This window comes from Pantherophis guttatus, chromosome 12 (assembly GCF_059756535.1).
Source record: "Pantherophis guttatus breed Tessera chromosome 12, ASM5975653v1, whole genome shotgun sequence".
Lineage (NCBI taxonomy): Eukaryota > Metazoa > Chordata > Lepidosauria > Squamata > Colubridae > Pantherophis > Pantherophis guttatus.
Window position 1 is genome coordinate 26,209,369 of NC_142074.1, and position 22,412 is coordinate 26,231,780.

At 54.7% G+C, this 22,412-nt stretch overlaps 1 protein-coding gene across 6 annotated transcripts in view; it reads right to left on the reverse strand.

Moving 5' to 3' along the window:
• Nucleotides 1-22,412, reverse strand: part of DLG3 (discs large MAGUK scaffold protein 3) — a 42,718-nt gene that overhangs the window by 3,528 nt on the left and 16,778 nt on the right. For 2 of the 6 annotated variants that reach the window (XM_034441724.3, XM_034441725.3), the window contains 18 exons: nt 20,888-20,941; nt 20,045-20,095; nt 19,657-19,781; nt 19,361-19,530; nt 18,642-18,778; nt 18,159-18,303; nt 17,869-18,028; nt 16,096-16,252; nt 15,497-15,599; nt 9,127-9,241; nt 6,828-7,004; nt 5,897-5,972; nt 3,119-3,164; nt 2,242-2,283; nt 1,205-1,255; nt 945-1,046; nt 486-658; nt 24-133 (listed from right to left, as the gene is read on the reverse strand). In XM_034441724.3, the coding sequence (XP_034297615.1) occupies nt 24-133; nt 486-658; nt 945-1,046; nt 1,205-1,255; nt 2,242-2,283; nt 3,119-3,164; nt 5,897-5,972; nt 6,828-7,004; nt 9,127-9,241; nt 15,497-15,599; nt 16,096-16,252; nt 17,869-18,028; nt 18,159-18,303; nt 18,642-18,778; nt 19,361-19,530; nt 19,657-19,781; nt 20,045-20,095; nt 20,888-20,941 (1,994 nt within the window). Of the gene's footprint in view, nt 1-23; nt 134-485; nt 659-944; nt 1,047-1,204; nt 1,256-2,241; nt 2,284-3,118; nt 3,165-5,161; nt 5,262-5,896; nt 5,973-6,827; nt 7,005-9,126; nt 9,242-9,409; nt 9,433-15,496; nt 15,600-15,747; nt 15,916-16,095; nt 16,253-17,868; nt 18,029-18,158; nt 18,304-18,641; nt 18,779-19,360; nt 19,531-19,656; nt 19,782-20,044; nt 20,096-20,887; nt 20,942-22,412 lie in introns of those variants that run through there. The other 4 variants (XM_034441722.3, XM_034441723.3, XM_034441726.3 and 1 more) reach the window with 3 other exon arrangements.

Sequence of the window (22,412 nt, forward strand, 5' to 3'; positions counted from 1 at the left end):
TGTTAAACCTCCGTGTTACTCACATGAGCGCTTCGATGGATTTGGGCTTGATGAAAATCGCAACTGGGTACAGCTGTGCTTGCTGCAATCTTTTGATCGCATTGCCCGACACATCCAGGATGCAGTGCTTCCCCTGGAGGAGGGCAGGGCGTCCATTACCTCACAGCCTTTGCACAGCACTTTCAAGAAGCTTTGCCCCCGCCCCAAACTCATCAGGAGGACCACAACCCGAAGCATTTTGGGTATTCTAGAGCTTAAATGAGATCGTGATTTAAGGCCATAAGTGTGGATGCATCAACTCCTGTGTGGAATAGAAACAGCAGCAGCTTCAAACTGATCCAAAATCTGGCACAGACGAGCCAAGACCAGAGTCTGCTGCTGGTTTGACAGTGGACACAATACAGGTAATGCAGGAACTGAATGATGCCACAAGTCCCGTGCGGTATTTTGACCAAGGATGGCGCAGCCCATGGTGCCGGACTCACCCGCTCAGCCACCGCCCGCACAGACTGGACACTGGTGCCGTAGAGATTGTCATTGAACTGCCCAGCTTCGATAAATTTGCTGTCCTGAATATCCTTCTCCATCTGCTCCCGTGAGGCCACGAAGTGGTAATCTTGTCCATCAACTTCATTTTCACGCCGTGGCCTGGTAGTGTCTGAAAGAAAATGCATTGGCTTTTTCTGTGGTTCAGAGAGCGGCATCTGTGGGCCCAAAGCTGTGCCCTTCTTAAACATCAGCAGGCATGGCTGACCTTGACCGTACAGCCTGGCCTTTTAAACTCTGCTGCAAAAAAAGGACCAACTGATGGATGTGAACACTCACTCTCTTCTCACACGAACATCTGGAGAACAGGGCCTAAAGCATCACTTGGGAAGATGTACGTGTCCCTTAAATCTCTCCTCCTCCCCCCAGAAAAAAAATACAAGGGACCCAGCACTTACGAGGCACACAGGATCCAAACTTGTGTGGAAATTCTGAGATGAGGTCATCGTTGACTCGGTCCTTCATGGGCCCCAAAACAATCACTGGCCTGGCGTAGTGAACTAGAGAGGCAGACCAAAAGAAAAGGAGGAGTTTTGGAGAGCAGCCTCTGCTCAGCTGTAAAGTTCAAAGCTAATCAGGGAAAAATAACATGCAGAAATCTCAGAGCTAAGCTGTCCTCCAGAAGGAAAACGGTGGACCAGCCTTTTTTCCAACTTACTTTCTTGCCTCGTCACAGGTTCGTATGACAGAATTGTGTCCTCTTGTCCTTCTGAAAGAATAGGAAAGAATCAGCTGGCCTCACAGCAACAACGCCACACCTCACTGCCAAATGGCAACGCTGTTAATCTCTGAGGCATTAAACCCCCCTGGCATTTTCACTTTTCCTTCGCAATCAGGGAGAAGCAAAGGTTTCCCTCCACAGGACTCGGCAAAATCTTTGGGGAACCGTCTCTGAGGGGAGCCCCATTTATAGCAGCCCAGCCAGCCTGGCCTAAAGATGAGGGACACCGGGAGTTACAATTCAGCAACGTTCTTCCCCAGCGTGTGGATCAGATCAAATCACAGGCAGACATTGGCGGTTCAAAAGAGCTTCTGCGCCCACATCGGAGCCAAAGTCCCCTATCTACTCTTTTGGACTTTAGCCACCTGTATGAGTAAATGGAGGCATAATATCGAAATGAAAGGAGATACTGTTCAGGCCTTAGTCTCTGCTACCTGAAATCAGTCCGTTTTACCTGGCTGATTGACTTATGCTATGCTCCAATCCAGTGGTGAAATCCAAATTTTTTTACTACCAGTTCTGTGGGCATGGCTTGGTGGGCGTGGCAGAAGGATACTGCAAAATCCCCATTCCCACCCCACTCCTTGGGGAAAGATATTGCAAAATCCCCATTTTGAGTAGTTTGTAGAACTGGCAAATACCACCTCTGGCTGGCCCCAGAGTGTGGTGGGAATGGAGATTTTGCACTCCCCTAGGAGTGGGGAGGATATTGCAAAATCTCCATTCCCACCACACTCTGGGGCCAGCCAGAGGTGGTATTTGCCGGTTCTCTGAACTGCTCAAAATTTCTGCTACTGGTTCTTCAGAACCTTCAGAACCTGCTGGATTTCACCCCTGCTCCAATCCCAACCAAAAAGAGCCACCAGCCACAGAAGAGGAGGAGGCACCAGCAGCTCTGACCCACCCCACATCCCCCCCAGCACTGGGATGAAGCCAGAAGGAAATTTGGGTTGGAACAAACAGGGGAGACTTACTGGAACTGCTCTCGCTGTCGCTGGTGTTGGATGTCACACCCTCTGCAACCAAGAAAGAGGCCTGAATTTAATGCACACAGATTGACAGCAGGGGATACCAGGGGTTGATGGCCACAAGCGCTGGGGACAGGGGAGAGGAGTTCAAGGGCAAGCTCTTGATCTCCCGGCCCCTCTGCTTCGGTGCATTCTAGGAGGGGAGCCTAGCTGATCCACTCCACTCGGGAAGGAACCACGCATGGATCGCTTGTCCAAACAACGGCTGCAGCAGGTGCTGCAACCTCTCCCCCTCCATCCCCCTCTGCAGCAGGCACCCCAGAGCAGCTCAGGCGCAAGCAGGGCTGAAGCACGGACATGCAGCCCTGTTCCTGGCCAGCTCCCCTTTGTCCCCCGAGACTACAGCCCTGCCACTGAAGCGACAGAGAAGGGAAGAGAGGAGGGGAGGGATCGGTGGGCAAACAAACGGCAGTAAAGAAACCGCAGGGCTGCCCAACTGAGGTGTCCCCGTTGAGACGGCCGGGGAGGAAAGGAGTTCACACACACAGAGTCAAATTCAACGACCTGATCCGGGGGGGGGTTTCCCAAAATGAGCCCCGCCCAATTTCTTTCCTTGGCTTGTAAGGAGGCCTCGAGATGACGCCAGCCTTTGTCCTGGCCAACTCACTGCACTGCTGGGTAGCCCTTTCCAGGAAGAGGCTCCTAAGACCCATCAGCCTGTGCCGAGAGGGGTCCCTTCTTTGGAAGGAGGCAGCCAGTCTAGTGACTACAGTGAGGCTCAGCTCATGGGAGCTGAATCTACACCAAGCGTCCCGCGAGCTTCCTTCCGGTCTCAGACATGCTAGCAATGGAAAGTGAGGGTGTGCAGTGAAGTTCCACTTACTCAGGTTCTTTGTGCCATAATAATCGTCACTTAACCCAGGGAAGTCCTGATTCACAGCCAGCCAGAGGGGAGAGGAAGGGAGGGGGGAGAGAAAAGAACGAGAGAAGGAAAGAGAAAGGGGGGAAGAGAGAGAGAGAGAGAGAGAGAGAGAGAGAGAAAGGGCCAGGACAGCATTAGTGACAGGAGTGCAGAATGGCTGAGAGCTGCAACAGCAAGTGAAGTTAAAGCTTGTGACCAACACTTTCAACCATCTTCTGTCCCAAAACCACCTCATTTGAGCCTGATCTCTAGAATGTAAGGCAGGCCAAAGCTTGCTCCAGAAGAAGCCCAGACACCAAGGTAGACATCCCCAACCGCCTGGGGAGGAGCAGAGGCCAAAGCTCTGGGCCTCTGTATTAGGCCAGGGGTCGGCAACCTTAAACACTCAAAGAACCACAAAGGTCCTAACCAGAAACTCCCCATTCAATTCTGGAGCTGACCGGAAGTGCAGTTCTCCCACCACAGAGTCTCCTCCTAGCGAGGTGTCATGTTTTCCTCTACGGGTCCTAACCGAAAGCCCTATCAATGGTGGAGCCGACCGGCGACAGGGAGCCGCAGCAGAGGGATGAAAGAGACACACGTGGCTCCAGAGCCGTGGGTTGCTGACCCCTGTACTAGGCTAACCAGGTTTGGCAGCACCAAGCAGAGTCCCTTGTTCTGAGACCAGCTACCCTGGCCGGGGCTACTGGAGGATGTCACTTACACAGAGCAGTGTAGACCTCAGCAACCCAAGCCCAAGAATCTCCCCCCTCTCCCAAAATGGTAACCTGCTGCTCCTCTCAGACAATCCATGGAGACTGGTCCCCCTCCCGCTGCCACAGGGGTCGATTCTTCATTTATCCCCACCATCGGTGAGCTCTCTACTCACTGGAGACCCACCGGCGTAGCCTACAGTCACCATAACCCAGAGCGCAAAGCAAAGGCAGGATTGTGCTCAAAAGATCCACCAGGCTACAGAGAGTTTGGGCTGAGTTATTCTCAGCTCTCACGGTGGTCCCCTCTTCACAGAGCCTCGCCACCTTCCCAAGTCTCAGTAGCACCTGGTAATCAGGCCTCTTGCACAGGGGCTGCCCTTCCTCGCATCCTAATCCTTGACTGCTCTCCTGGCCAACGGTACAAGGGGAGCAGAGTTTGGCAACCCGACATCTGCTCAGCAAGGAGAAGCTCCGAAATTCAATCCCTGCAACTCCCATCGAAGGGATCGGACGGCAGGCAACAGAAAGTTGCTGGGAGTTGAGAAAAAAGACGAGGCCAGAAAGACCAACTGGAGTGTGCTGTGGCTTCAGGCGGAGGAGGCCGCTGGCTGTGCGAATACGGCATGAGAGCCTAAGGCTGCCCTTCAGGGAGAGAGGGCAGACAAAACCTGCTGCTTTTGGAAGGGCATCGCTAGTCATTTTGTAGAAATTGTGGAATGCGCCCCCATCTGCTTATTTATCCTAAGTTCCTGGGCAGGGAAAGGAGAGAGAGACCTGCTGCTGAGGCCTTAGAGGACCCCGGCTGCTATCAGCTCTGCCCCAAAGACATTAAGAGGGGGCCGTTTGTAAAGCTTCAGCTCTTGGCTGCAGGGAGACCGCTGAGCAAATATGGGGCACCTGGAGGAGTGAAGGACTCCCGGCTTGAACCATCGTTGCAAGCAAAGCCTGAGACCCCCTTAGGTAAAGGCAGAGCCAGGAAGCCAGGAGGATCCAGCAGCCTCTCCCGGAGTCCAGGGCTCAGCCGTTGCTTGCTGCATACTTGGAAAGCTGCCTCTGACCTCGGGTGAAGAATCGTGTGGCCCACCATCCCGCCGCTCACAGCCATTAATGGCCACAACATTCTCACGGTCCTTATCAGAGCCTTCTGTGCCATTCAGGCAGGCCGATGCTCCCCTAGGCAGCCCAACCTCAAGGCAATGCAGGATCCGCCAAGCGCCCAGAGGAAGCCATGGGCCATTTCTCCCTCACAGGGGCGGCGGCAGCTGCTGGGGCTCCCAGAGAGAATCCGAGCAGGGCAGCTGCTACTTACGTTCCTGTCCGCTGCTTTCCTGAGCCAAGTTCTCTTTGCTCTTGTAAAAGGGGAATTTTCGAGAGAGGCGGAAACTCTTTTTACGTTTCGTTTTGATCAACTGTGAAGAAGGTGAAGATGCAAGGGGTGCAGAAGGAAACAAAAAGGACAGAAACAAAAAGGACAAAAAAACAATGGAGTTTAAAGCATGCAAGAAAAATTAAAATGAACAGACAACGGGTGATCAGTGTCAGGGAAGCTGCCCCTTAAATGAAATCATGGAAATTACATGTAAATGGGGATGTCAGAGGAAAATTAAGGGTGGAGGAAATAAATGATCTTGAGGAATGGTGGAAAATGACTAACAATTTTCATTGCCACAACAACAAGGAGGGGTCCCCATGGCCCGGCCAGCTCCCTGGCTCTCTGCCAGTCTGTGGAGGAATTCCCTGTCCCAGCCTTCAGCAAGACCTCAGAGAATTCAGGGCCGGCCACCAGAAACTGTCCTGGGCCACAGAAGTGGCAAACTTGGCTGGAGGAAGTCTGAGGATGAGTGTGTGTGTGTGTGTGTGTGTGTGTGTGTGTGTGTGTGTGTGTGTGTGTGTTCTCCTGCAGACCAAGACCCTTTGTTCAACCGTCACCTGAGCGCACCTTGGAGGAACTGTCCTCGAGTCCCAGTCAAATTTCATTCAAAACCCTTCCCTGCTTCTCACACTCACACTCACACACAAACACAAACACCCAAGCAGCACTTACCCGGTTGGATTCTATCATCCCTGTCCGAGCGTGGAACTTCACTGTTTTCAAGCGTGCCCGTTCCTTTTTTTCCACTCTGACAGCATCAAGAAAAAGAAAGAGATTAAGGGTGACTTTGATCTCACTTTGATCACTATTCCTGCCTCACCGAGATCTTCCTTCAAGAACCTCGTAGAAATTATTGCCATGGCTGATTCCTCAGGCCTTCAGTGTAAGGTACCGTATTTTTCAGAGGATAAGACGCATCTTTTTACCCCCCAAAAGGGGGTGAAAATTTAGGTGTGTCTTATATACCAAATGTAGCCCCGCCCACCCACTGGCCCCCACCCTTTAGCCTCTGCCTCCCAGCAGTTACCTCCTTGCAGCAAACAGCAAGAAGAAACCGCTTATTTCAGCTTCAGCACAACCTAATTAGCACAAGTAGATTGGATCAGCCTTCCGACTCTCAGCTGTTTTGCTCTCAGCTGTTTTGCGCAGGGCTCTGCTGCTTGCTGCAAGGAGGTAAATTGCTGGGAGCAGATTTTTTTTCCCCTTGTGCTAATCAAGCTATGCTGAAAACAAAAATGAAAGTAAAGCAGGCTGTTTGCTGTAACGAGGCAAAATTGCTGGGAGGCAGAGGCAGATTTCTTTTTCTTGTTTTCCTCACCAAAAAAGGTAGGTGCGTTTTATAGTCTGGTGTGTCTTATACTCCAAAAAACACGGTAAACAGAAGCTCAAAAATCCAAACAGTCCCCCCGTCACAAGCAGCGTTTTCTCTGCTGCCTGAAAATTCCTCGTGCTTGAAAGCAAAACACAGGCCCAAGTCACCCTGGCCCCAAAGTCCGTTTCAGCTCTTCCTGACAACCCCCCCTCAAGGAAAGCGCCGCAACTGGCCAACTGGCCAGTGAAAATCGACCACCGCGAGGGCCACCGCGGCAGAACAAGCACTCACCTCTTCTTGCTGGGAATGACTCCGATCTGCTCGCTCTCGCCGTGAGGGGTCACCAGCCTTGCCTGCCACCACTCGTCATCTGAGGCATTGATGACGTGCAAAATGTCCCCGTAAGAAAAACTGAGTCCCTGGCTGGGCAAGCAGCTGTCCCGAGTCCGGTCATAGTCAAAGAGGGCCCTGTCCAGGAATGAGGCAGCTTAGCAGGATGGCCAGGAGGTCACCGTCTGTCCGCAAAGTTCCACAGACTGAAGCCTGGACCTCAGACCTTCTGTTGGATGCAACGTGTTCTTCTGCCCTTTCTCAAGGTCCCCTTCCTTTGGCCCCAGGCTACTGCCTGGAAAGTGGGTCTCTCCACCCAGGTCCCTCACTGGAGGCTTTGAAGAGGAGACTAGATAGTCCCTTACCTGAAATGCTTGGGCAGGGCGTCCGACTAGAAGACCTCCAAGGCCTTCCAGCTCTATTCTATTCTAGAACTAGGAGGATTGCTGTTTTGCAAGTTCCTCTAGCTGCCACCAGGGGGCATGCTGTTCTGTGCCTCTGCCCCGTTTAAGGGTTTACTTCCTGCTCGGCACAAAGAACCCAGGAAAATGTTTTGGTTGGGGCTAGATCAGGCCTTCCGATCTGGCATAACAAGCCTTGTAATTACCACAACCGGCAGCTTGTCCGTTTCATCAGTTTCAGCTAAATTGTGCTCGAAACTACTCCACCCAACAGGGCTGAGACTCCTCTCCCAGTGCGGAAGGGTTTGCAGAGCGCTGCCTCGATCCCAGGAGCAGCCAAGAAGGTGCTGTGCAAGATGGGCACGGACACCCTGGCTGCCTTGCCATTGAAGAGAGAAGCTGAGTTGGGGAGGCGCTTGCCAGGACTGACGCTTCCAGAAGACGCCAAAACAATGAGCCAAAGCAGCTAAGCGCCTGGGCCAAAAAAGCTGCACCAGCGTTGGCTTGTGTTGTAAGCAGCCAGCGCTGAAATTACAGAGGAGCAGCCAACCGCTCGCTAGAGCCCTGTTCCAGGAGCAATGGATTTATTGGCCTGCCCCCCTCGGAATCAGTCCAGGCACCCCGCGAGAGAAGCAGCCAGCAACAGGCTTCAGGGTGAAGCCAAAGGCTGGGGCCCTGCAGAGACTTCGTCTCCTTTCCTACGTTGGGAAGACTGAAGAGTATTTGGCAGAGGAGGCTCAGCCCCACCCCCCATGGGGGGGGGGGATGGGTTAACTAAACCAAGGTTCAACGAATTCGATTTCAGGATTCCTAGTGCAAAAGCAGGTCAGATGGCTGGGTTTGCTCAACGCGTGTGCCTAAAGTGTGCTTGGCGAGTGTTTGACCAAAGGGGCCACGTGGAGTCTGAGGACCTGAGAATCACAAGTGATCCAGGAGCGCCCCACCAAAGGAGGCCAGGGGCATCCCTCGCGCTGGATACCCCCTGCGATGCCTTGTCTGGTGGGTGCAAGGAGGCCATGCAGCCTTCGGGACGGTGCTCCAAAGGGAAGCAATGTTTCAGGAGGATGGGAAATGGCTGAACCACAGGCCGAGGTCAGAATTATGACGGCTGAAAAATGGCTAAACTTTGTTGTAACAGATTAAAAGCAAAGGGTCCTCCTAGCCAGGCTTTGAACACATCAGCATTCTCAGCAAGTGGCACCACGAGGCCCCTTTTTCTGGGCGAAGAGAAGGAGAGATCACCTTGAGTGGGCCACAGTAACAAAAGAATAAATCTGACACCTCTCCTGCGTGAGCTGCACTGGCTTCCGGTGGTCTTCCGGGTGCGCTTCAAGGTGTTGGTGATCACCTTTAAAGCGCTCCATGGCTTAGGGCCGGGGTACTTACGGGACCGCCTTCTGCCACCAATAGCCTCCCACCGGCCAGTACGCTCGCACAGAGAGGGCCTCCTCAGGGTGCCGTCCGCCAGACAATGTCGGCTGGCGACCCCCAGGGGGAGAGCCTTCTCTGTGGCGGCGCCCACCCTCTGGAACAACCTCCCCCCAGAGATACGTACAATAACAGACCTCCGGATTTTTCGTCGGGCCCTGAAAACCTATTTATTTCAACTAGCTGGGCTGGCTTGAGTTAAATTTTAAATTGATTTTAAATTGGGTTTTTTAATTTACGGCCAAAATATTTAATTATTTTAATACTGTTTTTTAAATTTTGTATGCTCTGTTTTTTACTTTGGCTGTTCACCGCCCTGAGTCCTGTTTGGAGAAGGGCGGTATAGAAATGGAATAAATAAATAAATAAATAAAAATAAATAAATCTGAAGAGGCCCTTTGACACCCCCCCAAAAGGCTCCTTCGGCTTACCGGACATAGAGGGAGCGCTTCTCACTTGTCCGAAGTGAGCCAGACCCCGAACTCATGCTGCTGTTCATCATCTGCTCTCGGAGGTCATGGATCTTGGACTCAAAGCGGCCGTACTCTGCAAGCACAAAGGAGGGCGGGTTGGGGGCCGTCGCACAGACAGGCCCCCTGCAGTCCAGTCCAGCCCAGCCCAGCCGGGTCTGCGTTTCACACACAAGGGACAAGGACGCAGCTGCCTGCCTGTGCAACTCCCCCTGCCAGGTCCTGGGCCAGATCCTTTGCATACCTGAATACAGGTGTTGGCCTTGGAGAAAGTCACAGCTAATGGGGCATGACAAATAGGCTAAAAAGGCAACTAACAGGGACCGGTCAGGTGGTATTCAGGATTCTGCGTTTAGAGTATCCTTACGGCTGAGATCTCAGAAAGGCTACTGGGGAAGGACATAGGAGGAGAGCCTGAACAGGCTGGGTTGACATCAAGAAGGCCACTCAAGAGGAGGAACCCAACACAGGAGGAGCACTTTACACACCAGGGAAGGACGGAGAGGACAGACAATCCCAGAACCCGCAGGAACCAACAAAAGTGGCTGAAAGGAAGTAGAGGATATTCAAGCAGTATTTCCCCAGACCGACAATAAACATCTAGCATCTATTACCACAAATATTTCAATGGTTAAAGAGATGCAATCGTGTTTTAAGAGAGTTGGCTTGGCGCAATTAATAGTAAACAGCCGTTCAAAAGTCCATTACCGGCATCCGGCTCTTGTGGGAGATAAGATTACAGGAAAATTAACCAGGCTGTGCTTTAATGCCAAAAGTGCTTGGACGGTTTGAACATATTCCTAAAGGCATTGACAAACATGGTGCTCTATCAATCTTCCAAGCCCTGCAGTTGCAAGCATCCAGATTATGCAAGCAAAGGGTTATATAAACACAGTCTTGGGTTTACCAGTTACTTAAAGGTTATGGTGCCTTTTCCATCTTCATGCATTATACATACTGTTAAACAACATTATTACACAGGAGCTTGCATAAGGTAGAGGTGGGTTATTTTGAAAGTTTACAATTTAGTAAGATCGATGTGCAGAAGACCTTAGAAAATCAAGTCCCCAAGAACTTTCCACACGGCTGCCATTTAGTTTCTTGCTACTCCCAACAACAGTAATTCTGCTCCAATAGCAGAGAAACACTTTAGTTGCCTTCCAGAATTCAGAATATTAAATAATAATAATAATAATGGAACTCCAATTCAACATTAAACACATAATCTCTGCTGGAAGTTTAAACCAGACATACGCTGGTATGTCAGCTAAAAACAAAAGCAGGAAAACTTCTCTTTTGCTAGGAACTTTTATTCAGTCCTTCCTTTTTGGCCTCTACGTGCATTGCCTAGAAACTCTGAAGCACTGAAACCTAAAAAACGTGGAAGTTAAAAGCAGAGCCCCAAATGTGGAGTGTTGTTAATTATTCCCAATGTCAATTTATTCAATTTTATTACTGTATGCCTGATTTAATTCCTTCAAATCCTAGATATTCATTGTACGGTGTGTTTTATGCAGTTGAAAGTCATTTTTATCATTTGTTGGGGTTCTTTATCCACAGGCTCCAGTCTGATTCTTCTCAATTGCCTTCTTACATGCTACCTTCCTGCCAGAAAACTCCCACCTTCTCCCCACTCCCCTTGTGGCCCCCATCAGTCCTGCAGGCTTAGAAAAATTATCCAAAGTTACGTTTTTACTTATTTTACAGTGAGTGCTCAGTTGGCAAGGACTCAGCCACCCACCAAGCATCGATATGGATCAGCTTGTGAATTTTCCGCCCTGACAGCAGCCGAGTTACGACCAATATTGATCCAGTTTTCCAAAGTATCAATAGAGAATGTAGAAATAACAGGAGCGGGCTAACTCAGCTTCAGGGATAATGGATTTAAAAATCATTTAATATAAACATGCACCATGCTGCGGGCACATGTGCCTTGACCAATGGTGCAGGAGATGCTATGAAAAGGCAACGATCAGCGCATGGAAACGCCCTGAGCCCACTTATGCTCCAAAGAGCATTTCCCCCTATCCTGAGCTGCCTTCTCCCCCAGACTGCGCAGGCTTCTGAGCCTCCCTCACAGGATCTTGGAGAAGAGGCCTTGCGATCCTTGCCTTGAAGACTGGGGGCTGCAAAGAGGCAAAGCTGCAGGCCCCATCTCCAGCACCCTCCTCAGGCCTCTTTGAAACAGATAAGCCACAACCAGATGGGTAAAATATAAATGGATTAAAAGAAGAGACTCTTCTCTAACCGCAAAGGATGAAAAGGGACAGAGCCCCCCCCACCCCCCCCAGCATCCTGCTCCCGCCTGCTCCCCTGAAGGCCGGTGCTCTCTCACTCTGCATCACCTCTGACAGGGCTCTCGTCATATCTACTGATATCTTTTAATATCAAATTTTTCTCTTTTTGCGATGGGTGTGTGTGTGTGTGTGTGTGTGTCTGATTTAACATTAATCGGCATACGCCTCTTGCCAGCAGCACAGTAGCCCCTGAATCAAGCGGGTCCCTGCCAAGAGCAGACCCAGCTCCCATCCTCAGCTTGCAAACGCCACTCAAGGCTGGGCAGATTTCAGGACAAAGGCACGAAGCAGACGGGGAGCAGCTCTTCTGAGAGCCTCGGGCTCTTTCCTTCCACTCCTTAAAAGCTGCCCCCCATCCAGCCACTCTAGGCTCAGGGGGACAAACAAGAAAGGCTGCGCCCGCCCTGCTGCTCCGCTCCGGGAGATGGCAAGGGCCTCTCATGACAGCAACACAGAAGAGCAGTTGGGGGGGGGGAAGAAGCACCCCCGAGGTGGATAAGAAAACCAGGCCAGCCTCAAAAGCCAGCAAGGAAATGCTCTGCAAGCAGAAGGTGCTTTCAGCTGCACTGAAAGGCTTTTGTGGGGGGGGCGGCGGCGCGGTGGAGAGCGGATCACGTGGGGAAACAGCCCGTATCTCCCTTGAATTAAGTAGAGGAAGTTGTCCAACAGGTCAGACCATGGAAAATCATCTTGAACTAATAATGCATATCCCCCCCCCCCCCGACTCCTGGAAGCTGCTAACGATATGATCCCAACAGCTACTGCCTCTTTTCCTATTCCAAGGTCCTTGGACAGAACAGGCGCAAGGATCTTTCTCCCCCCTTTCAACTCTACATTTGCCAAGAAACAAGCAAGGAGAGGCCGAGAACCTGGCTTGTCGAGAGCAAGTAACAGCTGGTTGCTTCTGCAGTGATATCTGGGCCCTTGGCATTCTCAGGCAGCTTTCCTGGAACCCAATGATTCAACTCAGGGTGTGCGTGTGTGTTAGAATTCCTTAAAGATTCTTAGAGATCGTGTTGGTCCTTCTGCTCCTCACCTTGATTACACTTTAAATGTACAGACAGGTAAGCAGTTTCATGAACTTCACTGGCAGATGGTTGAATGTCTTCCAAATAAATCAATCCTAGCTATTGAACAGTTTCAAGGCAAGGTCTAGGAGAAAAGAAGCAGAGGACTAACACTGCAACTTGTTTTTGGGTCAGAGGTGAATCTACTCTGCATCCAGAGGTGCCATAAACTTAAATGTGTTTCCCATTTCTGAAATTCAAAACTAGTTCAGAAAGGATGGTGGCGTCTTTACTTGTATCACCCCCAGGATCCTTTGTGGATTTTTCAGGGCCTCAGCTTTACCCCTCCGGACTTTAAAATTCATGAGACTATTATTTGCCTTTCATCTCCCACAAGGGCACAACGACACTGATCATTTTCCACACATTTACAGTTGTGAGCCAAAGTTCCACTCTCCTGTAGGGTGTTTCTATGTGAAGCCCAGCTAGTATCCACGCTGCAAAGCCCTCTCTTTAAAAAAGACACCTTACAAGTGTCAGAGCACGCAAAGCCTCATGACAAGCAGGAACCCAGCATCCCACATTAACCACATTGGTTAACTCAGCTCATTCTGGTTAGGAGGATTAATCCCCTCTTCCTCTTTACAGCTACCAGCATTGCAAGTTCCACCCGGCAGCGAGTCAGAAAAAGTAAGCCAAACCAAGCAAGAATTTCCTGCACCCAAGACGTCCTTTCTCAAGGGACAAAGAACGAAGTGTCACGCCAGCTTTCAAAAGACAGGACTATTCACTCCACAACCAAACAGGTGATGTGTCAGCTTCACCTTGCTCCTTTCTGAAATACCTGCAAGATTCAGCCGGACCAAGCAAGAACTCTTTCAGCCACAAAGCTCAAAACGCAGCAAAAAGATTTTATGATTTTATGGTTACTACAGACCAACAACGAATGTCTCAAGAGTCTCCATGCAGAGCTACCAAGCGTAACTGTCTGCCGTGTAGACACTCACACTCATTCAGCTGAGACTTTTGAACTGATTGTTCAAAAATGTCCCCGTGAAAAATGGTCACGCTTGCAGGATATCAGGCCTTTTCCTTTACCAGGGCTGGGAACCCACATAATTCGGTTGAAGCATCCTTCACAACCAGCCACCTTCGCTGGGAGTAGCTCAGCAATGTTGGGAGAGCCGTTTGTGTTATCCTGCCCCATTGTGTGCAACGCAACTCTTCTATCTTCTGCCTGGTGACAACCGAAGTAGAAGGTGACTGAATAAAAGTCCATTTGAGGTTTTTTCCTCATGATTGCCGCTTGGCTGGGATTTTTTTATGGACATGGCAGTTCTGGCGGACCCGTTCAGGACTGGCAGAGAAAAGTTAAGCCGGTGTAAAGAAACAAGAGAGGCGCAAAGCGAAAGACCCTTGTCCGAAGAAGAGCCTGGGTGATGGGCCTGGCTCTGTCACCCTTCTTCCCCGGGGCGGCTCCTTCTTTGGCCCCAAGGGCCTCGGCCAGGGAGGGGAGGGGAAGGGAAGGGGGAGGGGGAAGGGAGGGGAAGGGGGAGGGGAAGGGGGAAGGGGGAGGGGAAAGGGAGGGGGAAGGGAAGGGGGAGGGGAAGGGGGCCAAGTGGGGCTCTTAGATCATCCCCCGTGAAAGGAGCCTCCGCTTCTTCTGACCCAGAGGGGCCAAGTGGGGCTTTGGGGCCCTTTGCAGCCGTGCAGGCAGCCCCCCCTCCCCCCAAAGGGCTCCCCCTGCCCGGGAGGCTCGGCCGCCCAGCCCCGCGTGAGGGAAGCGGCCCCGCGGTTGGCCTCTTGCCGGCAGGAGAGGAGGAGGCCCCGCTCGGCTTCAGCGCCTCCCGCCGCTCTCTCTCTCTCTCTCGGGGGAGCCCCCGGCGGCCTCCCCGCGACCCCCCCCGACCCCCGCCAGGCGCGGCCTCCCCGGAGCGGCCGTTGGGCGGCCTGGAAGGCCCCGGGACCCCCCGCAGAGGAGGGCGCGCGACCTCCCCGCCCCGCCCCTCAAAAACGCCCCCCGCGATGGGAAGGGGGGGGCGGATGCGGAGGGTCTCGCGAGAGGAAGAGGCTCCCTGCCCGGTTCAAGGCCGCCCCGCCCACTCCCGCCCTCCCTCCGCCAGGGCTCCGGAGGCTCCATGTGGGACTTCCTGGCCCGCCGCCCGCTCACCTGCCGCTCACCGCCGGCCGTCCCGTCTCCCCGTCCTCACACAAAGCCCGGCCGGCCGGTCGCCCGGGCGGGAAGGTGGAGGCGCGGCCTCGCGGCGGGCTCCAGCCAATCGGCGCTCCGCTCCGCCCGTGGCGCCCAACCGGATTTCGCGCTGCCGACCCTCCCCTCCCGCCCGTCCAATCGCCGCCCGAACTCTCTCATAGTCGGTCCTCCCCACGCTCCGAGGTCTGCCCAATCGCCGCCGCGTTTCGAAGCCCCGCGTCTCCACCCCATGCGCAGGCCACGCCCCTCCGGGTGTCCACAACGTCCTCCCCCGCCCCGCCCCTTTCCTACGACAGCGTCCCGCTCGGCCAATCGGCGGCCGCGCTGCTCCATTGCTACGCGCCGATAATCCCCGGGTAACCCCAGCCAGGCATCTCATTTGCATGCAGAGCCCCGCCCACGCCCGCTCGCCCGCTGCCCAGCCCCGACGCGTGTTAACCCGTGCACACGACGCGCAGGAGGGGACAGCGGGAAAAGAGCCGCGGAGGCGGGAATGCAGCCCAGGAAGGCCCGGGAGGCTTTCCCTGCTCCGGCCTGGCCTTGGTTTGGGCCTGGCCATCGGCTCCAGCAGAGACCCCTGGAGGGCAGCACCAGCGGGCGCCTCTCCAGCACAAAAGCCAAGCTGCACCGGGGAGGACCCCCCTCACCTCCAGGGCCCACCCGAGGCGGTTCTGCTGGACCCCCAGAGAGAAAGGAACCGGGCACAGAGGCTGAAGCCAGGCGGGGGCAGCCAGGGTGCCCAGCCACCCAGTTGGACCGTCGAGCTGCCAGCCTGCCACCCGGGGAGGCCCTCCCGAGAGCCGCAGGCTTCTTACCTTCGGGCCTGTACTGGGCCACGATGGTGACGGTCTGCCCGGCCCTCTTCAGGGCTGCCGCCGCTTGCTCATGCGTCGCATTCCGGAGGTTGAAGCCGTTCACCTGGCAAACAGACCCGCCCGTCAGCAGGAGGGCAAAGCTGGATGCCTGGCAGTGGGCCTCCCTGGATCCCCCCCCTCCCAAAGCCTCCAGCCTCAGGCGTGGCACACTACGCCAGGCCCTGAGCTGTGGCAGGGAGCGTGCGCCTGACCTGGTGAAAAGCGGACCCCTGTCCCTGGAACCTGGGGGGGCAGCCTCCTTGGCGAGGCCCGGGATTCACCCGCCTCCCGCAGGCTGAAGGATCCATTTATGCAGGCAGCCTCGGCACTGTTTTCCCCTGGCCAAGAGGAAGCCAGCTTCCTTGCAATGGGGCTGGGCTAAGCCAGGCCAGACCGGTTGGGTGAGGTGCCCTGCCCTGCCCTGCCCTGCGTGGGCCAGTGGGTTAACCCCTTAATGGCTGGGCAGAAGGGCCAGAGGAGCAAGGAGACCTCGGGTGGCATGTGGCTGGCAAAAGCACCATCTCCCCCCCCCCTCAGAAGAAGGCCCCCATTGCACTCACCGACAGAATCCGATCACCACGCCGCAGCTCCCCGCTCAGGTCTGCTGGTCCCCCGGCCAGGATGAAGGAGACGAAGATGCCCTCCCCATCCTCGCCCCCCACAATGTTGAAGCCCAGACCGCTGGAGCCCTTGTGCAGAGAGATCTTTCGGGGCTCCCTGGCAGGAGGAAGAGGAGAGAGGCAGCCGTCAGGGATGATATGGGGGGGGGGGGGCAAGAGCAGCTGGGGCTTGATTCCAAGATGGTGGGTTTCAATAGCCCCCCAAAAAACTGTCAGCTGCACCCCCATATTCAGTCCAGGGTTGAATTGGACCCCACATTCTGGTTAAAGGGAGCTTTTGGCTGGTCTGCTGGTGCCCGGAAGGAGCAAAGGGCACAAGGGGGAGGGAGGAGAATTGGAGAGGGTCAGCTCCTCTCCTTGGAGCCCCACCACTTCATTCCCCCCCCTCCAAGCTTCTCCTGGCTCATAACCAGCAGCATCTGTCCCATTTCCTCCCCTCCAGGATGATTGCCCCCTCCTGCCCCCCCACCTCGCATGCCAATTAGCTTGGGAGGGGTCTCCCAGGCAGGATGGAATCAAGCCAAGGACAGCATTTCTGACCCACTCAGACCCACACGTCCACGACAAGCCTTGCAGAAACCCGCCACCCCTGAACTGAAAGCACAAATGGGGGGGGGGAACAATACCCAATCCCTCTTCGGTGCAGACTGGCAGAGTGCGGTGGGGGGGGCTGCCTCCTGTAGGACATGGAGGAGGAGACGTTGACCGTGATCATCATGGCTGTGTGTCTGGGGGGTGGGGGCGGGCAGCCTGCTTTTTATCTGCACTGCACTACCCCGCCCTCCCCTCCCCTCTGCCGGAGCTGTCAGACCCTTGAGATGATCCAGATGCAGGCGCTGCCCAGGAAGCTGCCACTGGCCTTAACCCTTCCCTCCCTCTGGGCATCCGCCAGGAGGGACCGTTAGGCAGGAGGGGGAAGGGCTCAGCCTACGCAGCCAGCTCTGCAGAAGACAGGCTGCCCTAGAGAGCCAAGAGCGGGAAGAGCCCTCCGGCTGTGGGGTAGGCCCAGAGGCCCTCGGTAGCAGGGTTGGGGCACCCAAGACTGGCAGGGTCCTGGCTGAGAGGCTTCATGTGCCTATTCGCCCCTCGCCTATAACTCACAGAATTCCCCCTTGATGGACTCTGTTTCTGCCCCCTCCAGCAGGCCAGCAAACCACGGATCAGGGCATCGGCTGCCAGCCTTCCTCTGCCTCAGTCTGATTCGCGCCCTCGTGTGGTCACGAGCCAGCACTGCCAGTGATTGGGTGCCCACTGGAAGCCTGCTTGCCCTCTGATGCCAGTCTCTGCCCTCTCCTTTGCCCACAGAGCCCTCTTCTCGCCCATCTCCAGCACAGAAAAGGGCCAGGCCGTGTGTTCAAAGGCTCAAACACCCCCCTTCCCCATCTGCCCCCCCTCCAGCGCCCCCCCCGCCGCCGACTCTCCAGTTGTGTCAATGGGCTCCCTGCCTGCTGGAGGCTGCCAAGAGCCTGGCTAGAAGGACCCTAACAGCAGTCAGAAAAGGCGGCACAGCACGGAGGGTCCGGCTTCAAAACTCAACAAGCACAACTCCTCCGTCCCTCAGTTGGGCTTTCAGCTTTCGCACCTTCCCTCTGGGAGAATCCCAGCCCCCTCTTGTGCGCCAGAGGAAGAAGGGGGCGGCCCATGGGGGGGGAGACAGACACCCCCTCCCCAGCCTTATTTGTTGTTGGACCCAGCAGGGCCGCCGCTGCTCACCTGGTGAAGTCCTCCTCTCCAATCAGGTGGCGGGGCACAGGTGAGTAGCGGGCAGGCGTGACCTGGGGGGGAGCAGGGTAAGCGGGCTTGCTCTCCATGCCTCCAAGATAGCCGAGGCCAGGATTATGGCTTATGTGGTTGTCGGCCAAGGCAGAAAAAGCTAGGGAGAGAAAGGGCGGGAGACAGACCAAGCTGAGCCTCCACTGCTCTGGGGCGGCCTCCCCACTCGGCCACCACCCAGACCCGAGCCAGGCACTCTTCCCCGAGCTGGAGGGGGAGCAGGGACGTACTGCTGGCGTAGTCTGGGGGCGCATACAGGTCGTTGATGTGGGAGCTGCCTGGCTTGGCCACCTTCAGGTAGACCATGTCGGAGGTGTTCTTCAGGGCAGCCACTGCCTCTTCGTGCCGCACCTCTTGCAGGTTGGTGTTGTTCACCTGGGAGAGGGAGGGGAGGGGAAAGAGAGCAGCACACAGGTAAGCTCTGAATGCCCCAGAAAATCAAGAGAGATCCCAGCGGGCTCCAAAGCCCACTCTGAAAGTCAAGAGCTTACATCCCAACAAGATAGAGCGCCTCAGAATATGGAGGATCCATGCCTGGCAATGGCAACCAGTCCATTAACCTGCAGGTGGGTTGGGCCTCGATTCTGGGGGGCACCAGAACCAGATATAACAGGAAGACCTGCTTCGTAGCCGGAAACCTCCCTCTGTGCGGCCCCCGACCTCCGTGGCATGGCCCGTCACAGCCCGTAAGGGAAGCCGCGCTGGGTCCTCACCGCGAGCAGCCGATCCCCAATCTGCAGCCGTCCGTCTTTCTGGGCTGCGCCCCCTTCGATGATCTTGGTGATGTAAATGCTGTTGTCGCCCGGGATGTGCTGGTTCCCGATGCCCCCCGCGATGCTGAAGCCCAGCCCTGGAAGAAGGAGCATGGCATTGGTGGGGGGCGTCCCCCTTTCATCAGGCCTACTTTAACGTCCTCAGCCGTTGGCAGAGAACGGAGGGCCGAGAAGGGCAGGGCCAAATGCTCAAGAAGGGGGAGGCTCTCGGGAAGGAGGAACCGTTCTGCAAATGGCCAGAAGCCCAGAGGAAGAACGACGGGGAAACTCGGCTTGGAACCGTCTTCTTCCTTAGGGGTGGGAGGGCTCCTCTACAGGAGCCTGGCCAGCCTCACTGCAAGAACTGGGGGTGGAGCGTGAGGTAGCCCCTCCACTACCCTCCCCTGCAGGGCTGTGAGATGTTCTCCTTCTCCCACAGCTGGAATCAGCCGTGCCCTTCCAGGCAGCCGGTTCTCCTGAGGAGGGGGCTCACGACCAGGAACCTCCACAGCACCTGCTCTGGCCAAAGCACCTTCCCAGCCAGCAGCAGCTCCTGCGGCCCCCCACAGCCAAGCAGTTGACTCTCCCGCCCGGCCCTGTTTGGTGAGACCCCAACTGAGACTCTTTGGATGTAAGTTCAAGTGGCAGTTGGCCCCCTCCCCAGGACCCCAGCCTCTCACCTTTGGGTCCTTTCATCAGGTTGACCTCCATGATGGTTTCCGGCGGGGGCTGCCTTCGCCTGACCAGCAGCCTCACCACTGGCCCTGCCTCCTTCAGCGCCTCCACAGCCTTGCTGTGCACCACCTCCGAGACGTCCACTTCGTTGACCCGAAGCACGCAGTCGTTGACCCTGTGCCACGGAGCAGAGGGTGAGGGAGGGAGGGAGGGAGGGCCGGCCCCCAAAGCCTCTGCCCATCTGGGCAAACCTCCCAGCCTTGCAGTTGGGGCTGGGGCCTCTTTGCCCCCTGACACTCACCCCAGGCGCCCGTCCATGGCAGCCGCTCCACCCGGGATGATCTTGGTAATGAAAATGCCAGGGTCGTCGGGGATATGGGGGTTATCGGTGCCACCAGCAATGCTGAAGCCGAGGCCAGAGTTTCCCTGCCAAGAGACCCAATTTGAACACCCGGCCTCCAAATGAGGAGCAGGAAATTGAAGAGGAAGCCGAGCACCCTGGGAAGGCAAGGCTCGGGGCAGACCCAGACAGATCTTCCAGCCTCAGCTCTTCCCAGGACTGGAGACCCCAGTAAGCTCCATCTCTGAAGACCACTGCAGAAAAGAGCCGCCCCCCGCATGTGCCAGGGATGGAGAAGGTGGGCTTGGGTGACTGGAGAGGAAGGCCGGACCAGGGCAGCCCCACTCACCCGCTCCAGGACAATCTCCTCGTACTTGAACATGCCGTCGCTGCCATTCACCTGGGGGAGAGAAGGGAGTTCCAGGGGCTCAGAAATAAAGGACATCCCTCTGGCATGCCTGGTACGTGGAGCCCAGGGAGCCAAAGACCAGCTATGACATGGCCAGCAAAGGTCTCTCCTGAGCCACATGGATCAGATGTGCCACAAAAGCAGGAGAGGGCCGGAGAAAAAAGGCTGCTGGCTTCGGAACTCTTTTGGTTCTTTGAGTCCTTCAGGAGTAGGGTGGTATATAAATTAAATAAATAAATAAATAAATTTGGTCACTGAATCCTCTTTTGAGGATCACAGTGAATTATCGGGCAGTTAAAACCAGATTCTGCACAAATGCAGATGCTGGTGAAATAAACCAGGACAAGGCATTGCCACAGCAGTGCTGTTTATTTCAGGAGCTCCGGGGTCATCACATAAACTCCTCACAGCCCCAAATCCCTAGCTGGGCGCCTTGCTAGTGTCCAAAATGCCCAGGGAGGCTGACTGGCTGCACAGAGGTAAGAAGCCCGCAGAGTCAAGGTGAGGAAGCCAAGCCCTCAGGACGAGCACTGAAAGGCAGGTAGGAACTGAGCAAGGGACCCAGCCGACGGGTGTCTTCCCCAGGGAGCCTCTTTGGATCACCCTCTCCAAGAGCCGGCAGGCCCACTGGAGGAGAGACCTCTCCCGGTGATTAATCCCACCCCCTACCTTAGGCTCCAGACAACGGAGTCCACCCAACGGGCAGCCAAGAAGGGCCGCTTCCTGGAAGTGAGCAAGACCCTCTGGAGGAGGCAGGGACTCTAGCAGAGGAGGCAAACTTACGGAGAGGCTGGGCTCCAGAGTGTCGGTGTTCACAATAATGGGAGAAGGGCTGGCCTGAAAGAGCAAAACACACCCGTGTGAATGGAGCTGCCCTCGGCGGGTTCTCTGCAGTGTCTCCACTTGCCCAGGGCGACCCCTGAGCTGCATGCCCAGCTTTGGCATAGAAATCTCACAAGGGAGTGTCATTTCCATCGGGGAGGAGAGCAGGATCAGGGCCCCTCCTGCCCCGGCTCCCAATTATCCAGCTGTTTGCCAACTGACTGAAAGCTTGCCAACTCTAACATGTTTTTTCCTCTGATCTGGAGTGCCCACTTTATCCAACTCCCTAGTCTTGGGCAGATCCTGGATAGATCCAGAATCCAGCAATCTCTCGGGTTCTGTCATTATCCAGGAGAAGGGATGAGAAAGAAAAGATTCCTTCATCTTTAGCAGTATTGTCTCTTTTCTTTTTTCCCACCAACTATGCCCCAGGAGCTAACCATGACCACAACAACTAGATTTCAAAGGTAATTTTAAATGCACAGTATCAAATAACGAAGCACAATAAATTAGGCAGGGAACCATTTTTATGATAATTGTTTAAAAACTCCTTATTTTTAACAATAGATCAAAGGTCTGGCCAAATGAAAACGCGTTTCTTCCCATCCTACACCAACAAGAGCAACCTGGTCTGACAGTCGGACTTCAGGCCCCCTGCCCCTCCAGCCCCAGGATGCCAGTTTCAGTTTGGGAGGTTTTCGGTTCTTGCTTGGTTCCAAGCTTGAACTTGTTAGCAGAAATACTCAAAACAGGAAGCTGTTGCCAAAACCCGAACCCATGGCGGTCAAGAGTTATTAATCCATTACCGAAAACCTGCCTAGAGAAGTTGTCCCGAAAGCCAAAATCTGTATAAAAACAAACATGCTCAAAAAATGCAAATTGGGAAAACAGACACCCAGGAAGAAAAAGATGTTTTAAATCATTAAAAGGAAGAAGTGGGGAGGGACTGGGGTGGAGAAATGCACACCCAACACCAAGTGACATTCCTTTCACAACAGGTTTCTTTGAAGACCTTCAGAAGCCCAGTGGCTGAGCTCTCTCCCCCTCCCCCACTCTCTCCCTCTCTCTCTCTCTCTCTCTCTCTCACACACACACACACACACACACACAACTTTGGTCCGTCCATCCACCCATTCTGCAGGTAACAGTGTTGCCTTCCGAGCACAAATAAACTGAACTCTCAGATTTCATTTTAACTGGTTAATAATAAAGGAGAATATTTGTATCTCAGGGCTGACGTGGGGGGAGGGGGGGCAGTGCCGAGGATTAGCACTGAGGATGTTACCTAGTTTGGGTAATGAAACCTCTGCAAGGAAACAAGCAAGCTCAGAGGCCACCAAGGACCCCACATAACTGGTTAATTTTACAGCCTTCGGTGCAGAATGAATCCACCCGTCTGCTTCCACTCCTGACTCATATCTCCATGGGGGCTCTGCGCGTGGGGGCCTCGATCCAGCGCCCTCCCCATCCCGGGTCTTCCCAGGTT